Raw genomic sequence first — 20,219 nt, 5'->3', positions numbered from 1 at the left:
TGACCAGTGATAAAAATGATAACCACACACAGAGACATGGACACTCAGAAAAGATGAGCTATTTTCAAACCTTCTGAAAATCAAATTCCTACAGCAAGGTTTGGTTTGTGATGCAAACTGAAAAGAAATGTTTAATCCAATGATTAAGGAACCCATGTGCTATACCATTCAATAAGCCCAGGTGGGATCTCCCAGTGTGCTGGCGACTTCCCTTCAAAAGACCTATTCATACAACTATAGAATATCTCTTTCTCAGTGAGCAATTTTCTGCATGCAGAAAATCTATATTGCAGGTTTTCCTCATCTCAGGCTAAAAGAAGTCTTTTGTCTACACAGCACTACCCTCTCTCTCTAAAAGCCTCAGCAATGGGGTAGATGTGACCTAAACAAATTATAATTAAGCTAGTGGATACTTAGAGATCACAAGAACTGCACATTGCATTCTGGAGCATAAGAAATCATTTTTTTTCATGATCTCTAAATCTACTGAATTTATTCAATGGATATAACAGAAAGATGACTATATATGATTAAATTACTTCCAGTGTTAGCAGATGCTTATTTAAATAGTTGCTTGTTCTTTCTACAATTCCACATAGAATTGAGGCAATAGTTTAAAAGAAAATTTAAAAAGTAACTTTTCTAGCATTTTAATGTAGACCTGTGAATTTCAAGATTTGCAGGTTAGCCATCACAATGACTAACCAGACTTGAACAAAATCCAACTTGCAAAAAAGATGCAATATAAATACCAATCACCAGTAATAGGTAGTCTCACTTTTAAAACTCTGTGTCTTAGAAAAAGGATATTAGAGGCTTTGGGGTATTGGCATAAATACAGAACCATGTCCTAGCAAATGCTTCCTGAGAAATTATACCTCAGTAGCACAGAGCCTGGAGATATATCCACTACCTTTCAGATGCCTAAATATGTTAATAAGTCTGCCTTCTACTTTCTAAATTTAATTACATAAATGATACAGTTTTCTTGTGGAAAATACATTGATAGGCTTATACGTAGGAAACTGGGATATTTAAATAATCATAAAAACAGCAGAAGATACATTTTTGCATTACATTTACTATCAAGCATTAGGATTTTTAAATACCATATAGTTCTACTTGACCTAAAGAATAAAGTAATTCTTTACTCAGACATCACATTGTGAAACTCAGATTGAGATACATACAGCTACTAGAAGAGTCTGAACTTTGAGAGCCACGTTCCCTCGCATCCTTGTCCGAGGCAATTTGCCGGGTGATGATCACGTCTATGAAGTTAGCTGCAGTAATGGTAGTCTTCCCTCGGGTCCTTAGCTCTTCCTCATATCTGGATTTTGGAGGAGGCCCTTTATCTTTCCCAGCCTCAGAATAAACTACTGAAGAATGAGGCTGGGGCTTGCCACTTGGAAAGGCTGAAGAAGTGTATAAACACTGAACAGATCTCTTCTCCACCTCCAGGGTTTTCTGCTCTAGCTGCTGCTGTTCACTAACTGCTGCTGACCTGCTTCTCAAATTTTCTTCTAACCTGGCAGCTTCATGCTTACTCTCTTTTGTTTTGGACACATCCATCTGGGGTGCAGAAGCTGCAGCATCCACAAGAGCAGCCAGGGCATCCGCAGCAGTGTTGTAACGGGAGGCTGGCAGGCCTTGGCTTATTGAAGGGCCCCCAGCAGGCAGTGGCCTGTAAATAAAACCAAATCACAGCTCTGTGAAGGGAAGACCATTTGCTGGGAATGTGGTGGGGAGATGGAAGGACAAACTGCAACAACAAAAAAGGCTTCGTGGCACGGGCAGAAAAGCATGACTATACTTAGACTATTGCAGTCACAAATTTTAAAATGAATATACAAGAGACTTTTTTTGTCAAAATATGTACAAGAGACTGACATGATTCGTAGCTGAGCAGTTGGATCCAAAGGTGTGATTACACTGGTTCCATTGGTTCCTTGGAAAACACTGGGTCTCTGTTGCAACATGGTCTCCTGAGTTCTTACTGAAGGGGAAGGGGAGCGAACATATCCATGACTGCCAGGTCGGCCAGGCTGTTCTGAGCCTGCAGAGGTGAAAAAGAAAAAAAGACATAAGGAGGAAGCTACAGATAAAAGGAAGCAATGCTTATGGATTGTTTATTTTTTTATTTTTTATTTTTTTTTGAGACGGAGTCTAGCTCTGTTGCCCAGGCTGGAGTGCAGTGGCGCAATCTCGGCTCACTGCAAGCTCCACCTCCCGGGTCCACGCCATTCTCCTGCCTCAGCCTCCCGAGTAGCTGGGACTACAGGCGCCCGACACCTCGCCTGGCTATTTTTTTTGTATTTTTTTAAGTAGAGACGGGGTTTCACTGTGTTAGCCAGGATGGTCTCGATCTCCTGACCTCGTGATCCGCCCGTCTCGGCCTCCCAAAGTGCTAGGATTACAGGCGTGAGCTACCGCGCCCGGCCGGATTGTTTATTTCCTAATATACCTAAATAGAAAAAAGGAAAACAAGACAAGAAACTTGATAGTCTACTTTCTGGCCTTTCCAGAAATATGTTCTAAAAATTTCCAAATAAAGATGCAATAAAACCGCAGCAGTCACTTGAAACAAAACGTCAGCCATCATTTACTGTCATTTCCATTTCTCTGATAAATTTCAATCTTGATCCCAGAAATAAAACAGCACCAAGAAGTACTACTACAAATCATATAAGTTCATCTTTCAGAGTCTTCCTCAAACTCCAGTCTGTACATGATTTCCAAAATCTAATCAGGCACAACTTTCTAAGCATCATAATGAAAATAACATACCACTGCTACACTAGGGTTTGAGACTGTTTCATTCAACCACAGTTTGCCCTGCTTCATTTCTTCACTGTCCCCTTCACAGGTGACTCTTTCTCTCAGCAAGCTCTCTTTTGAAATGAAATCATTCACATTATCCTCCCACATAAAACTTGGCTCCCACAATTACACTTCTACAATATTTGGTATGTTTTTGTTCACTTAACTCTAACTCTCCCATAACAAAGTCAGAGCTTGGACTTGGTCAGAACTACTTCACGCAGAAGATTTTGAACTCTCAAATCCCTCCCCAATCACTTTCCTCTCGACCTCGTCTTGTTCTGTGTCCTCACTCCAACCTTCTAACCTGCTCACTGGCTTCATAACAGCTAGCCGTTTTACCACACACCACTCTTCTCACACACACCACCACCTCAGCCAGGCTTCTCAGCAGTTTTCTCCCTTCTAACCATTCATCAGCTTATATGAATATTTATTTTTTAATTAAATTTGAAAAATTTTAAGAGACAGCATCACACTCTGTTACCCAGGGCACTCCACAGCTCACTGCAGCCTCAAATTCCTGGCTTCAAGGGATCATCCCACTTCAGCCTCCTGAGTAGCTAGGACTACAGGTGCACAGCACCGCTCCTGGCTAATTTATATATATATATTTTAGAGACAGGGTATCACTATGCTGCTGAGGTTGGTCTTGAATTCCCGGCCTCAAGCAATCCTCCTGCCTCAGCCTCCTGAGTAGCTGGGATTACAGGCATGAGCCACCATGCCCAGCTTATCTAAGTATTTCTATGGGATATATATTCCTAGATGTGAATTACTAGATGGAAGAGTATTTAAAATTTCTATCTCCACAGAGGCTACACCAATTTACACTGCCATTGCCAACATGAGTATCTGTTTCTGCAGAAACTCCAACACAATATTTATCAACTTTCTTACATGTCTGATGCAGAGAAATGGTATCTTTGTGCCTTAAATATAAATTTTGTTCATCAGTAGGATCACAAACATTTTAAAAATCTAGTCTCTACCAAAGTTATGTATTATTTGTATGAGGGTTTCTTAAACAATTTTCCATGTTTTATGCAATTAACATGGAATCAATATTACTGTTCTGCCTTACAATTCATTAAAGCACTTCCTATAGTCAAATTCTTAGTGATTTTTATTGTACACAGATAAAGGTATATAGATAATCTTACTTTACATAGATTATACAAGATCTTCTGGGTGACACAGTTATAGCTAAATGTGTTTGAGCTTTGTAACCACTAAATTATTTAACTCCTCAGAAATATTACTGGGTCAAATATGATGACTATCTTTCGGGCTCCTTCCATATATTGCCATTCATATTGATTTCAAAGGTTTGTTTCCTATGACAGTATCAATGTGACAACCTTCTGCCACTGTGCCCTTTGGTTCTGTACCTAACTCTCTGACACGTTTCTGCTTCCTTTTGCCCCGACCTAGATCAACTCTCCTGGTAATATCTAAAGACTGACCTACACTTCTTTTCACACTCTTGCCCCTTGGAAATCTCATTCAAGCCAGAGCTTCAGCTCTTGCAGGTGACTCCTAAATCAGTATCTCCAAGCTCTGTCTTTTCTTCTGAGTACCAGATCAGAGTATCTGACAATACACACATGGTCAATGATTTGATTTAAGTAAAAGAACTGAAAAGAGCAAGTATACCATGGATAAAAAAGATTCCCCATGGACACATGAGAGGCTGGGCATCCCAAATCCAAGTCAGAAATGCTCCAATATCCAAAACTTTTTAGCTGACATGACACTCAAAGTAAACAGTCACTGGAGCACTTCAAATTTCATTATTTTTGGATTAGCAATGTCCAACTGGCATAATGCCAATATTCCAAAATCCGAAAAAATCCTGGTTCCAAGCATTTGGGATATTCAACCTGGATGTCTAAAATCATTACATCTTTGCTTTCACTCATCATGCTCTATCTTTATTGCAGACTAATCTTGTTCCTCGTCTCTTTCTCACTCCCCATATCTAGTTAAGTCCCTTTGAGTCTACAGTGATATTCTTCCCAGCAGTTCTTTTCTGGCCATTCCCAGTGTAAAGTATTCCAGGCCACCATTAGGACGCATATGAACTACTGACAGTCTCACTGGCCTTCTGGAACCAGCCATACCCACCCTTCAGGGTTTTTTTTTTTTTTTTTTTTTTTGAGACGGAGTCTCGCTCTGCCGCCCAGGCTGGAGTGCAGTGTCCGGATCTCAGCTCACTGCAAGCTCCGCCTCCCGGGTTCACGCCATTCTCCTGCCTCAGCCTCCCCAGTAGCTGGGACTACAGGCGCCCGCCACCTCGTCCGGCTAGTTTTTTGTATTTTTTAGTAGAGACGGGGTTTCACCGTGTCAGCCAGGATGGTCTCGATCTCCTGACCTCGTGATCCGCCCGCCTCGGCCTCCCAAAGTGCTGGGATTACAGGCTTGAGCCACCGTGCCCGGCCTCCCTTCAGGGTTTTAATCCACCTATTCCACTCGTATGTAAATGTCCCTCTGATCATGTCACCTGCCTCCTGGACACAACGTTTCATTGTAATTCAAGATGCTACACAAGCTGCTAACTGTATTTTCCATTCCTCCTCTAAACTCAAGCTCAAAAACACCTTCATATCCAGGAGATTTTGCTAGGGCTGTTCTTTCAGCCTTGAAAGCTCTGTGACCAGTATCTTCAGGCCCAACCGCAGTCCACTGTTTGCACCAAATGATAGCTTCATCATGAAAACATTTTTCCGTGTAAAATCCATGTTTCCACCATCTCAGCTGTTACAGCACTTTCACCTGTTTTTCACTTGGGGCCTGTAATAACGATGTCTTAGAATTTTGGTTTGCATCAAACATTTTTGTGCGCAGCATTAAACACAGCGTACAAGACTGCTAAGATGTGTCCAGAGAATGGAAGAGCAGTGCCTTTCACTGACCTGGCCGCAGGTAGAGGTCGGAGGAAGCTGCAGCAATCCGTTCCCGCTCCCGCTCCTTCTCCCGCTCCCGCTCCCGTTCCCGTTCCCTCTCGGCGCTTGCAGCAGCTGCAAGGTGTGTTGGATGTCCTGTAAAACATAAACCTGCAGCTTAAAGATAAAAATATCAACTGACTGAGTATATCAAACAATTCTGAAATTCCAAGTGATTGAAAATTTTTCACAAAGCTTCAAATTTAGGATATAAGAAGCTTCTTTTGGCCAGGTGCAGTGGCTCACACCTATAGTCCCAGTACTTCAGGAGGCCAAGGCAGGTGGATCACCGGAGGCCAGGAGTTTGAGACCAGCCTGGGCAACATAGTGAGACCCTGTCTCTACTAAAAACACACAAAAAATTAGCCAGGTGTGGTGGCGCACACCTGTAATCCCAGCTACTCCAGAGGCTGAGGCATGAGAATCTCTTGAACCCGGGAGATGGAGGTTGCAGTGAGCTGAGATCACACCACTGCGCTCCAGCCTGGGCAACGGAGCCAGACTCTGTCTCCAAAACAAACAAAAAAAAGACAAGACAAGAAAAGAGAAAAAGGAGTTTGTTTTATTAAGAGTCCTGGATAAGAACTGAAGCATAACATAAGCTTTTAAGGCATTTCTAAGGTATCTAGTGACAGCTGGCACATAAGAACTACTATTAAATGTTAAAAGAAAAACAAGAAACCAAAGAAAGGAAAATTGCCCAAAATACCTTAAAAGGCTATGTTGTAAAAACATAAACACAATGGTTCTATTAGAGAGGTGTGTGACTGTAGAATCTTACCTGGAGACATGGAAGCAGAGTTGTATGGCCTGGGAGGGAAAGTAATCTGCGTACCAGGAATATAAGTGATTCTGTCCATGGGAGGAGTGCTTGTTCCCCCTGGATGAGGCACTAAAATTGTTGGAGGCATATTGGTCAGGTCAATGATTCCTATCCAAAAGACAAATACAATTTATGTTAAGTGTTATTCTAAAGGTACAGAACCATACATGACTTTTGGATTTTGTCTATCTCTGTGAATCAAGGATAATTTGTATATAATATAAATAAAAATGTTTACTATCATCATTACTTTTTAAAACATTCTTTAACTCTCAAGAAGGATATTAAAGACTGTACTTCATATTAGTAACCTCAAAGTATGGGGAGATTAAAGAGACAGAGAAACTTGTAAAACATGGATTACAAATACTCAGCACAAGGATTTGGTTTAACTAAACCAAAATTTCAGTATTCACCAAAACACCTTCTCTCAATGTATGTCTCTGGGCTAAAAAGTCTATGGGAAGAAGGATACAGTGTTCTTTTCTTTCTTTCTTTCCATCATTCATTCAACAAGTATTTATTGAGTACCTAAGAAACACTGGGTAAACATAAATATTCTATGAATTCTGAAATGCAAAGACACACACCTCTCGTTGCTGGGTATGGGAGACCCAGTGGCTGCTCTCTTGGGGAGAGTCCTCTGGCCACATCTGGACGCAAGTTCACTTGCATCTGTTGTGAGGTAATGTAATCATTTAAGATTGTCTGTCTTGTGTTCTCCATTGCGTAAAGCTGATACTGACTTGGGTAACCTGGAGTTGGTGAAAGCTGTCTCTGAAACAGGTAAGCAGCCGCTGCTGATTGAGAGAATGAAAGAAAGGCACTGAGTTTTGTCCTGGCTGAAATGCATTTGCTAAACACCATCTACAAAAGAGTAGAGAAAAATCATGTGCTGAGCTAGTGCACATGGAACTTTTACTTAGTTATAAGGATTAAGGTGGATTTATTTTAGACCTTGATATATTAGCAGTATCACTTCTAATTCATTCTAATGTCTGAGAAGTAATGGAAAAAGGGGAAGGATAACAGTAGCTAAAAACTTCTCAGGTACTTTTACTTTCAATCTTTGACATGTAACTTTATTATATTTTTACCTGCCATCTGCAAGAGTTGTGTTTGAAAACAGAATTGTTTTTACAGTACTGATCATCCAATACAACCAACAGAAATGTATACGAAAACACTTTATGGCAATCAGTAACTTTACTCTCCAGGGGGTGAAAATGATTATAGACTATAAGCATTTAATTAGCCCATGTGTTTGGAGCAGACTGGCAAACTTTTGACATAAAGGGCCAAATGGTAAATATATTTTAGGCTTTGTGGGCCTTTTCGTATCTGTCACAGCTACTCAACTCTGACACTGTAGCACAAAAAGAGCTACAGGAAAAAAGAATAAATGGTGTGGCTGTGTCCTAATAAAACTTTATTTACAAACACAACAGGCAACAGGATTTGGCTAAAAAGCTGTAGTTTTTCGCAACCCCTAGGTGATAGAATGACACAAGACACATGACACGAGGAAGGCGTAAGGTGTGGTAAAAAGTAGAAGATAATGTCTCTCTCCTCGAAACATTATAATCCAGCTCAGGCTCAAAAACAAGCAAATGAAACCATTACAAAATGAAGACTATGATAAACACTAAATAGAAACTAGAAACATTCCATTTTGTCTGAGAACTGGAGTGACCTATTTTATATGTATATGTTCTCCCTAGAAAAGCAAATAACATGTTTTCTGGAATATTTGCTTCCCCTTCATCTAGAAGCTAGGTAAGTCTGTCAGCTGACACAATCTGGGACACAGTGCCCTAAGTAACAGGTATTGGGCTCCTCTGAAACAGTGTTGTCAAATGACACATACTTTGATGACACTTACACAGCTTTTAGATAAAACATTTCCCACAGGTACTTTGCTATTATGAAATGTAAATAACCCTTAGAATTCTTACTTTTAAAATTTAGCATACTGATAATGAAAAATTCTTCCCTAAGGACCAAAGTGAGGCACAAGTATTCTGTGTTCTAATTTGCACCTGAAGGATATAAGTAATAAGCAAAGCAAAGAGTTTAGGCCAGAGAAGAGGTCTGAGCAGAAAACACATGTGTGACTGGGCTCAGCCAATAGCGGCAAGGAAGAGCAAGGACTGCACCCTGGGAGGACAAGGTGCGGCCGCTGGTCCTGCAGATTATAACAGCCCAGCCGAGCCTCTCTGTACCAACCAATGGGACTGCTCCCCTCCCCTCCCTATGTAAAACACAGTGCCCTCTGCCCAGCACAGACTGCTCTCTAGAAACCTGCACATGTCTGCACCTATCAGATTCTGTCTACCAACGTCAGTGGTGTTCTAAAGTTTCTTCCAGCTGTACTTGTTACTAGAATTATGTACCTTAATGACATAATTTGTAAATCAAAGAAGAATGAAGAGTGGTTTCTCTGAAAACTAAGTTAATAGCTTTGGAAAGACTTGATACAGAAGTTGAATCAGGTGTGGACCAGACAACTTTAAAAGGCTGGAAAAAAATCTAGAAGGATTCTGTATTTAGATTGTTTGGAAGTGTCTTTACTTGGAAATTCTAGCTTTACTTAAAAAAAGAAACACCTGGAAATGTGAATTTCTTTTATATAAGACAGTGAGCTTTAATCAATCGTTTTTGAAAAAGCCTTGGCCTTAGATCAGAGTACTGGTAAATGAACATCTATGCTGTAAGTTAACACGTTTAAGGTATGCCCCTGTCATTTTAAAATAATTATTCACATTAACCCACATTTTCAATTAGCTTCACCAAGTGCCATAAGAGAGCTTTTCATATACTATTATTTTTAGTTCTTTACTGGGTGCTGATAAGATTTTATTTCTTGATCTGGGTGCTGGTAACATGGGGGAATTTAGTTTGTGAAAATTCACTGAGCTGTACATTAATGGTACTTGCAATTGTACTGTATTATACAACAACAGAAAGCTGAAAAGGCATACAGGTGGCATATTTATTTGCCATAAATTATCACTATATTTCATGTTTACCAGGATCCAAAGCCCTGTGAAAAGGCATGGCTGGATCCAAGTGCGTGGGCAGGTGGCTCCGATAAACCTCTCCTGCAGCGCTGCCTCTGTGATGGGGATCAAACGGACTGTGGCTCACGACAGGGTCCACCCCAGGCACTGGAGACTTCGCTGGGATACTTTCCCTCTGCGTAGGGGTCAGTGTCGATTTCCTTTCATGATTGGTAGACTTGTTAGAAGAAATTGTAACTGGAAAAAAAGAGCCAATGCCACAAGTTCTTAAGAAACTTGCAAAGTATGATAATATTTGTCCATTTCTCAACCATTCAAATACAGACTATATTCATGTATTTGGATCTTCTCTTTCCCCTCCACATTTAACATTCAATATTGCAAAATATGAAAATGGAAACAACTAGTAGAAACTTGAGATTTGGAGAGTACTGTCACCTTTTGGATCACAGCACCAGTATTTTACCACCTTATGTAACATTAAAAAGAAAATTCAATACTCTTCTTTAAATCTCATTATGAATGATTGTTTTTTGTATGACTTTAACATTTCTAAATTCTTTTGTCCCCACATGTAGTAAACTTCAGTTTTCTCATTGCCTGTGTTATGCAACTTCCTTGCTACTCATTAATCACAACTTTCACTAATTTTTTCCTTGCTCTGTTCTTCCACAATGACTTTCTCATTACTTCACCAACATCTATCTCCTCCCTACTCCAGCCTCTCCTCTTTTAAATTATGTTATTCAGAGTGTTCAGACTGTCCCACCAATGACTATATATTCGAACACTTACTAGCCATCACCCTCAATTTTTTTTTTTTTTTTTTTTGAGATGGAGTCTCGCTCCGTCGCCCAGGCTGTAGTGCAGTGGCGTGCTCTCGGCTCACTGCAGTCTCTACCTCCTGGGTTCAAGCAATTCTCCTGCCTCAGCCTCCCGAGTAACTGGGACTACAGGAGCACGCCACCATGCCAGGCTAATTTTTTTTGTATTTTTAGTAAAGACGGGGTTTTACCATGGCCTCCCAAAGTGCTGGGATTACAGGTGTGAGCCACCGCACCCAGCCACCCTCAATTTTTTTAACTGTGGTGAAATATACATAACATAAAATTTACAATTTTAGCCATTTTAAAGGGTACAATTCACAATGGCATTAAGTACAATGCATGATGGTTGTGTAACCATTACATCGAAATACGAATATTTTGATACTATAAACTTTACCACAAACAAATCTGCCTGCCCAAAGAAAGAAATCACACTGGTTTGTCACATCCCCTTCCAAGTCCCAGTGTGCTCAAACATGTAGTGCCCTTCCCTCTGCAAGGCACCTCTCCGTAAGAACTAAAGCTACAAGCATTTGGACTCACCCCCTTATCCCTAACAAGGACTTCCCCTTCTCCTCACTCTGTGCTACGCCTCTCACATCCGCCAAAACACTCTTCTACAGCTTGCAGTGCCCAGCCCAGGATGTAGCATGTCAGCCACCAATAAATTTGTATTATAATAAAAAATGGTAGGTGGATGCATTTTTAAGGGCCTCAGGTTGATTCAGGGACCACTTGGTAAAAATCACTTCTCAACTGATGTAGCTGCCAGCAGCATGGGGTTATAGTGATAACAATGATAACGACAGTAACACCAACAGTTTAATTCACATTTATCGAGCCCTTCGTAAATACTCAGCACCCTTCTAAGTTCTTTACATGTACTACCTTATTTGATCTTCATAATAATCCAGAGAGGTAGGTCTTAATGTTACATTATGATTTTACAGATCAGGAAACTAAGCTACAAAAAAGCTAAGTAACTCATCTGAGTTTATGCAGTAAGAATGTTAGTTCAAGCTTACGCAGTCTTGTTCCAGAGGCTACTTGCAGCTTTCACACCACACTGCCACTGAAGGAACAATGTGAAAACTGACTTCCAGAAAACCTTATGCAATTGGCTGAAAATCCACTCTAAAAATACACTTACTCTACAGCATTTCTGGACTGTGCCGTAATCTGCACTTGATTTAAATATTAGGTATTTTACTTAAATTATGCCTACTTTTAAATTAGTAGCCTTCCATACTCCTAGAATCAAGCATGACCTGCAGATCTTGGGATACTCTAAAGCTAACAATTTGATATTTACTACTTGACAAAGGTTTTTTTGTTTTGTTTTGTTTTTTTAATGCAATAAAAAGGATCAGACCAAGCAACAAAAGTAACATACCATCAGAAGTTCTGTTCATCATGGGTGAGCCTCTGGACATGGTGTTTTGATAACTCACAGGGGTCCTCCGTGCACTGGTGTCATCGTAAATCCCAGGGCTCAGTTGTGCTTTGGGAGCTTCATGCAGTGTGGACCTAAGAACGGAGGGGCCAGAGCTTACCACTGACGTGTGCCGGGAACGCACGGGTTCGCCTGCTTTCACATCCTCATATTTTCCCCGTTCTACCACTTTTATGTTCTCTGGCACAATTTCCAGCGGAGGCATTCCACGGGATAGTTTGCTAGGCCCCGTGATTAAGGATTTGACATTGTGTTTGATGGCAGATTGACCTGAGTTGTTGTCAAACTTTATTGGTGTGCCCTAAAGGGAAAGAAACAAACATTACAGGTGGCAAAGTCATCTGGCTACTTTTCTATCTCAGGTCTACGTCTGGCCCATGGCAGTTACAGTTCACTGTGGTGACCTTTTTTTTGTCTGCTGGACATCTCAATCACAACCCCACTGATCCCAAGCTGCATACTTTCCCACATTCCACACTCCATGCTATGGACACAAGAAAACTTGATGATAAGAAGTACGCAACGTCAGGCGCCATGGCTCACACCTATAATCCCAGCACTTTGGGAGGCTGAAGCGGGCATATCACCTGAGGTCGGGAGTTCGAGACCAGCCTGACCAACATGGAGAAACCCCATCTCTACTAAAAATACAAAATTAGCCGGGCGTGGTGGCGGGCACCTATAATCTCAGCAACCCGGGAGGCTGGGGCAGGAGAATCGCTTGAACCCAGGAAGGAGAGGTTGCAGTGAGCCGAGATAGTGCCATTACACAAAGGCCAAGTGCGGTGGCTCACACCTGTGATCCCACACTTTGAGATGCTGAGGTGGGCAGATCACTTGAGCTCAGGAGTAGAAGACCAGCCTTGGCAACATGGCAAAGCCCTGTCTCTACAAAAATTCTGGGTGTGGTGGTACATGCCTGTAGTTCTAGCTGCTTGGAAGGCTGAGGTGGGAGGCCTGCTTGAGCCCAGGAGGTTAAGGCTATAGTGAGCTGTGATCATACCACTGCACTCCAGCCTGGTTCACAGAGCCAAAAAAAAAAAAAAAAAGGTACAGGAAACTTTCACGTGTACTTCCAGGAGGTCTGACATCGTAAGAACCACTTATAACTATTAAGTCACACTTTTTAAAATGTTCCATAAATATCAGTTACCGACAAAAAGAGCCAAAACTTAGTTACCTGGGAAATGGAACCCTCAATTATCGGCCTTGTGCTCTGGACCACTTCTGGAGTTTTCCGACTTTCCTGAGTTAAAATATCTTGCCTTGGAATCTCATGAATGGAGCGCCCCATTTCTTTGATGGTGGTGATGCCATCGTATGGTTTTCCTTTGGTAATGGCGCCCTCAAACGCTCGTATGGGAGGACTTTCCCTTTTAATTTGTTTGGGATATTTCAGGCCATCTTCAAAGCTTTCAGTTGTTGCCCTTGGTGTCCCTTGAAAAAGAGTTCAGGAAACATTAAAATAAAGCTGATGGTTGCACAACAATGCCACGGAACTGTGCATTTAAAAATGGTTAAAATGGTAAATTTTGTTACACATATTTTAACATAATTTAAAATAATGCCTTGACATCTTGTAGTTTCTAATTAATTTTCTATTTACAGTAGATCCTCTAATCAGTATTCATCAATCATTTCTTTAGGGTTGCTCGAGATATAATATTAATGCACCATTCATAATAGTCACAGAATGGTTCTTGCATAATAAAGATATCTCTATATTAAAAGACTAAGCAACTATCATCTTCCAATAAATTATGTAGCTTAGAGGCAGAAAAGTAATAACCAAGACTTTAATACTTCAAAAGGGAAAATATCTTGAAAAGCAGAAATACACTGTAAATTAATGTCAAACTATTTTGTCAGGAAGGCAATTATAAATAAAAATGCAAAACAAGCAGAAAGTTTACCCTGCATTATGGAGCCAGACAATACAGTCCTTTCTTTGAGGTCAGAATGAGGACTCCCCCTGGGTAATGCTCGGCATATCAGCCCTTCCAAAACAAGAAAGCAATCAATTATTCAACATAACGTATATGTCAACTCACATATACTGAATGCTGTTCTTAAAGTATATGTTTTTGATAAATGCTCTATGAAGGAAGGAATGTCAATTTAAGTTTGTGAACTATCCAGAAGTAGCTAATATGACATCACACAGTCCTTTGTAAATATTTTCCTAAATAAAAAATGGCCACCAAAGGCATCTAATGAAAGGTTAAAAAGGAAAGATACCTTCAAAGTTAAATCTAAAATCCCAACACTTCTTTATCAAGAAGAAAGAAGATATAGGATTGGAAACCATTGCTTAGTTTTGAAATATACTTGCGATAAAGGGAAAACGGGAAATACAGATACCATAAAAATAGGGAAAATGTATTAAATGCAACATGCAAATTGAAACGAAAGAGTTGTAAATAACCTCCTAAGAAGTTTCACATTATTGTTGCTGATAAATATAAATCAAGGGTTAGAAATAACCACACACATTTACAGTGAAAGTGTGTGTGTGTGTTTTTTTAACAGAGAAAAATACAGCTCTTAGAGAATTACACAGGACTTACCCTGCTTTTAGTATTTCATCTAGCTTAAAATTGGTTGAGGCAGGTTAACATTTAAACAAAGTGGGCCATTAACAAAACAAAATCCTACTGATCGTGTACTGAAGGCATATCACATGAGCAGCACCAGTTCAGACGCCTGCCTCCAACCCTCACACAGTGTTAGGTACGATCCCTTAATTTACAGAGGAAGAAACAGGCTCAGAGGAATTCACCAGGGAAGGGTGAAACTGAAATTTAAATTCATGTCTTTACCCATTACACCACTTTATCCGTCTCACAATTCAAAAAGAAGTTCTCATAACAAAGTTTACCTTTTTTAACTCACTTAGCTGAAACAGGAATAATCTGGAAATTGTAAGAGCATTCAAATATGAACATTCTAATAGTAACCTATGACCAATTATGCTTAATTTTTACCTCCTTCCATTGTTATGTGCCACTTTATGTATATAGATATAAAGTTAATATAAATATACATTTCAGGTGGAAATGATAAAAACTGCATACAACTTAATTCAACAATGCAAACTTACTATATAAAATTACATGTATCAAAATAACATTCTGAAAACAGTGCTTTACCCTCCAGCGGTGCTGATACAGGAGACTCCCTCATTGACATCCCTTGCTTTATATTTCCTTCCACTGATTCATAGCTTCTCTTTAAACTGATTTCATGAGCTGTTCTTGGACTCCTAGTCCCTTCTCGGGCATTCTTAATATCTACAGAATACACAAACAAGACTTGCTCAGACAGAGCACATGGTATACAATGTACAGTAAATAGGTTAATTTCATAGTCTATCTTATAAATATAATAATATAAAAACTTGTCTTAACCTACAATAAAATCTGTGTGGATGATTCATAAAAATATTTTCATTCATTCAAATACGTTTATTGATGCCTACTGTGTGCTAGGCATAAGCTAGGCTTGCAGATAAGATTAACAAATTAAATCCCTTTCTGCATGAAACATACCCAATAGTGGTAGGTACAGATTATGTTGTGCAATAAGCTATGAAAGGAGAAGTATAATGTGCTATGAAAATGCTAGGAGAGAAACCTAACACCTCCAGGTTCAGATAAGCCAGCTTAGAGGAAGCAATGTGTAAGCTGAGAATGAAGGATGAATAAGAGTTGTTCAAGTCAAAGGTAATAGGAGGAGAACGTACGGGCAGAATGAACAGTGAACACAAAGACCCCAAGGTGAGACACAGAATGGTACATTAAAAGAACGTAAGCTTGGTAACTGGCTAATGTGTAGAGTGGAGTTGGGAGGAAGAGTGTAGGGGAGGTAAACATAGAAGTGAGAAAGGAAAAATCTGAAGAGTTAAGCTGGAAGCAGCTCCTGGAGGGGTGATAAAGCTAAGGTAGGGGCTTGCAGTTATCTCAAGGGTGATGGAAAAATCAATCAAGGAGTGATGTGGTACACACTTTGAATATGGGTGAGACTGAAGGTAGGGAGATGAGTTAGGTGGCTGCTGAGTTAAAGATGATGGTAAGAGTGGTGAATACAGAGTAATGGATGGATTCTAGACACTTTAGGAAAATGAACAGAAATGGCTTAGTGATTTGGTGGATGTGGAAAGAAACAGAGGTGTGTAGACTTCTGGTTTGGACAACGTACATTAATTATTAATTTCTTAACCCCAAAAACAAAATGTTAATCAAAATACGCCAGACATGTAAAGCAGAGGGAAATAAGAATGTTATCAAGCATTTTGCAGCATTTGGCACTATGTACACACATACTTTATTTCTTTGTACTGGAAGAGAAAAAGCATAGCTAATGACTACTCCAAGGTCACAGAGTCAGGTGCAAATAAGAACTCAAACTCAGTCAAAACTTTGGCTAATATTTCTATCACATTTGAGTCATTCTTATAAAATACTACTACTGAGAAAATATAACTTAAGAATACATCTAAAAAATGTACACAGACATTAAAATAGTTTTATTAAGGAGTATTTAATATTCTTATCAAGATTATCAGAGTATTATCTACCCTCTAATTCTTAATTCATAAAACATGAATCTCTTCAAAATAAAAGTATTCTATTAAAGTTCAACAAAGGCTCTTTACCTAAGCTAAACTGACCACAGTCGATAATCTTAGCTACCACCTATGGGACATTTAATATGAGCTCTGCGTTTTTAATTACTTTTCATTGACTGAGCTGATATTCACAAAATTCTCATGAGACAAGTATTACTAACCCCTTTTACTGAGAGAAAACATAGGCTCAGCAAAGATAAACTGACTTCCAGATAGCAGAAATGTGGGAAAACCCAAGCCTATGTTTTTAGCACATATTGTAATACTGGTTTTGGTACATACGTACAATACTTACTATCATATGACAAGATATGTCCACTTTTGCCTTCATAAATAACATGGCCTTTGGATGCAGCTTCCTCTCTGCCTTTCTCAGGACTGCTGTCTTCAATGGGCATTCTAGAAATGGACCCCTTCACCAAAGCCTCTGTTGGTATGCCAGTCTGGGGGAGAGCTGGAGTGCCCTGCCATCAAATCAAGCATCAAATTAAGGAGTAACTCGAGTTTAGGGAAAACACAAGGTGTTCAGAAAATTTACCCTATCACAGAGTCAGGCTAATCTATAGCTTCAAAGAAGAAAGCACACGTACATGAAAGGAAATTACACATTGAATTTTTATCGACATGAAGACATCCTGTACCTTCATCCTTCAACTCAGCTACGTAATACTTAAAATTATGACAGGTATATTAGGTGAATCAACTTTGTTCCCACCTTCATGTGAGGACTCTATTACAGGACTTAACTCTCAGAAGTTTCTCTTAAGGACTAAAATCAAGTAAATGAAACAGCTTTTATTAGGTTGCTGCAAATGTAATTGCAGCTTTTGCATTGTTGAAATTTGCCGCTTGATACTAGAATACATTCTTAAATAAATGTGGTTATTTCTTTTTTCTTTTGAATGTAGTTATGCTACATATCATTTTAATGTGCATTTGTCACTTTGTTTTTTTGTTAATGACTTATTACTTGCTGTTTATTTTATATTTATTTTAGACGATGAAAATGATGTTAGACAAAAAGCAAATTCAAGTGATTTTCTTATTCAAGTTCAAAATGGGTCGTAAAGCAGCAGAGACAATTCATAACATCAACAACGCATTTGGCCCAGGAGCTGTTAACAAGCATACAGTGCAGTGGTGGTTCAAGAAGTTTTGCAAAGGGAAAAAGAGCCTTGAAGATGAGGAGCATATTGCCCGGCCATCAGAAGTTGACAACAACCAATTGAGAGCAATCACTGAAGCTGATCCTCTTACGACTACATGAGAAGTTGCCAAAGAACTCAACACCAACCATTCTATGGTTGTTCGGCTTTTGAAGCAAATTGGAAAAATGAAAAAGCTCAGAAAGTGGGTGCCTCGTGAGCTAAGCGAAAATTTTAAAAACTGTCTTTTTGAAGTGTTTTCTCCTATTATAGGCAACAACAAACCATTTCTCAATCGGATCATGACATCCGATGAAAAGTAGATTTTAAGCCGGGCACGGGGGCTCATGCCTGTAATCCCAGCACTTTGGGAGGCCGAGGTGGGCGGATCATGAGGTCAGGAGATCGAGACCATCCTGGCTAACATGGTGAAACCCCGTCTCTACTAAAAATGCAAAAAATTAGCCGGGCGTGGTAGCGGGCGCCTATAGTCCCAGCCACTCGGGAGGCTGAGGCAGGAGAATGGCGTGAACCCGGGAGGTGGAGCTTGCAGTGAGCCAAGATCACGCCACTGCACTCCAGCCTGGATGACAGAGTGAGACTCTGTCTCAAAAAAAAGAAAAAAAGAAAAAAAGAACAGTAGATTTTATACAAAAACTGGCGACAACCACCTCAGTGGCTGGACTGGGAAGAAGCTCCAAAACACTTCCCAAAGCCAAACTTGCACCAAAAAGAAGCAGTCTGTGTCCAGTCTGAGCTACTACAGCTTTCTGAATCCCCACAAAACCATTACGTCTGACAAGTATGCTCAGCAAATGAATGAGATGCACTGAAAACCGCAATGCCTGCTGCCAGCACCTGTCAACAGAAATAGCCCAATTCTCCATGACAACACCTGTGTCACACAACCAATGCTTCAAAAATTGAATGAATTGGGCTACGAAGTTTTGCCTCATCTGCCATATTTTCACCTGACCTCTCTCTCTACCACTTATTCAAGCATCTCGACTACTTTATGCAGGGAAAATTCTTCCACAACCAGCAGAATGCTTTCCATGGCTGGATGTGGGGCTTAGGCCTGTAATCCCAGCACTCTGGGAGGCCTAGACAGGCGAATTACCTGAAGCCAGGAGTTCAAGACTAGCCTGGCCAACATGGCGAAAACCATCTCTACTAAAAATACAAAAATTAGCCAGGCATGGTTGTGCACGCCTGTTAATTCCAGCTACTTGGGTGGCTGAGGCAGGAGAATCACTTGAACCCTGGAGGCAGAGGCTGTAGTGAGCTGAGATGGCACCACGGCACTCCATACTCCAGCCTGGGCAACAGAGCAAGAGGAAGGGAGGGAGGGAAGGAGGGAGGGAGGGAGGGAGGAAGGAAGGAAGGAAGGAGCGAGCTTTCCAAGAGTTTGTCGAATCTTGAAGCATGTATTTTTATGTTACAGGAATAAACAAGATTATTTCTCATTGGCAAAAATGTGTGGATTGTAATGGTTCCTATTTTGATAAATAAAGATGTGTTTGAGCCTAGTTGTAATGATTTAAAATTCACAGTCTGAAATTGCATCTTCGCACCAACCTAATATAAATTTTCTAATAAAAATAAGATGATAAAGTAAGTTTTAAATTTAGAGTACTACAACTTTCTCTCAAATTGTGATATGAGGGTCTCTCAAATTGTGATATGAGGGAAAAATAACTTTCAAATATGAAACTGACTACTAGGTTGTTAGGCCGTTGGATGCCTCCGTGTTGTGACACTGATTCAGTTTAGGGCAGGTTATCTACATTTTCACCATCATCAGTCCTCCTCTGGGTTGCCAATGACCATGATTCTTTTTACCGTTCCTTTAAGCAGTGAGCCCTTCCTTCAAGGAAAATTGTTCATAGAACCTAATACGTAGAGCATTTTGTAAGAGAGAACAGCTTGCCGTAAAATAGGAGTTAGAGGCCTAGACTGAGTTTACTCACACATTTAGGGTCACCACGATGAGTACTGCTAAAACCCTAGAGAGCACAATCTGATACCATATGCTTAAGAAAAGCGATAAAAGACATACATTTACTTGTCTAGTCATTAAGTGAACTCACTAGTAAATATCTAGAAATCCTTAACACCCACATCAGAAGTACTCATCTCAAATGCACAAACAGACTGTAAAACAAACAGATAAAATTTAGTCCCCTTTGGCCCAGTTCATACTGTCTTTCTTCCCATAGTTTGGATACCAGAGTGAAGAGAAAGAATAAAACATATAGGCCCATTTACTTTCCTCTGTCCATATTAAAGTATTAGCTTGCTGTAAAAACAGAAACACACTGACGAAATATAAAAGGAGACTTTTTTGAGATGGAGTCTTGCTCTGCCACCCAGGCTGGAGTGAGGTGGCACAATCTTGGCTCACTACAACCACCGCCTCCCAGGTTCAAACGATTCTCCTGCCTCAGCCTCCTGAATAGCTGGGATTACAGGCGCACACCACTAGGCCCGCCTAATTTTTGTATTTTTAGTAGAGATGGGGTTTCACCATATTGGTCAGGCTGGTCTCAAACTCCTGAC

General features: G+C 40.1%; 1 protein-coding gene across 1 annotated transcript in view; it reads right to left on the bottom strand.

Annotated features, from left to right (window-relative positions):
- NCOR1 (nuclear receptor corepressor 1) overlaps positions 1 to 20,219 on the bottom strand; it is a 195,160-nt gene that overhangs the window by 31,986 nt on the left and 142,955 nt on the right. Inside the window, exons 26-36 of the mRNA XM_011975291.1 lie at positions 16,811 to 16,979; positions 15,038 to 15,178; positions 13,802 to 13,885; positions 13,069 to 13,325; positions 11,829 to 12,189; positions 9,618 to 9,845; positions 7,179 to 7,388; positions 6,547 to 6,696; positions 5,736 to 5,861; positions 1,891 to 2,056; positions 1,191 to 1,684 (exon numbers count right to left, since the gene is read on the bottom strand). Coding sequence (XP_011830681.1) covers positions 1,191 to 1,684; positions 1,891 to 2,056; positions 5,736 to 5,861; positions 6,547 to 6,696; positions 7,179 to 7,388; positions 9,618 to 9,845; positions 11,829 to 12,189; positions 13,069 to 13,325; positions 13,802 to 13,885; positions 15,038 to 15,178; positions 16,811 to 16,979 — 2,386 coding nt within the window. The remainder of the gene's footprint in view (positions 1 to 1,190; positions 1,685 to 1,890; positions 2,057 to 5,735; positions 5,862 to 6,546; positions 6,697 to 7,178; positions 7,389 to 9,617; positions 9,846 to 11,828; positions 12,190 to 13,068; positions 13,326 to 13,801; positions 13,886 to 15,037; positions 15,179 to 16,810; positions 16,980 to 20,219) is intronic.

Source organism: Mandrillus leucophaeus, unplaced genomic scaffold, assembly GCF_000951045.1.
Source record: "Mandrillus leucophaeus isolate KB7577 unplaced genomic scaffold, Mleu.le_1.0 Scaffold153, whole genome shotgun sequence".
In the NCBI taxonomy this organism is placed as follows: domain Eukaryota; kingdom Metazoa; phylum Chordata; class Mammalia; order Primates; family Cercopithecidae; genus Mandrillus; species Mandrillus leucophaeus.
Note: the sequence above shows the minus strand (reverse complement) of the source record. Positions and strands in the feature narration are given on the sequence as shown.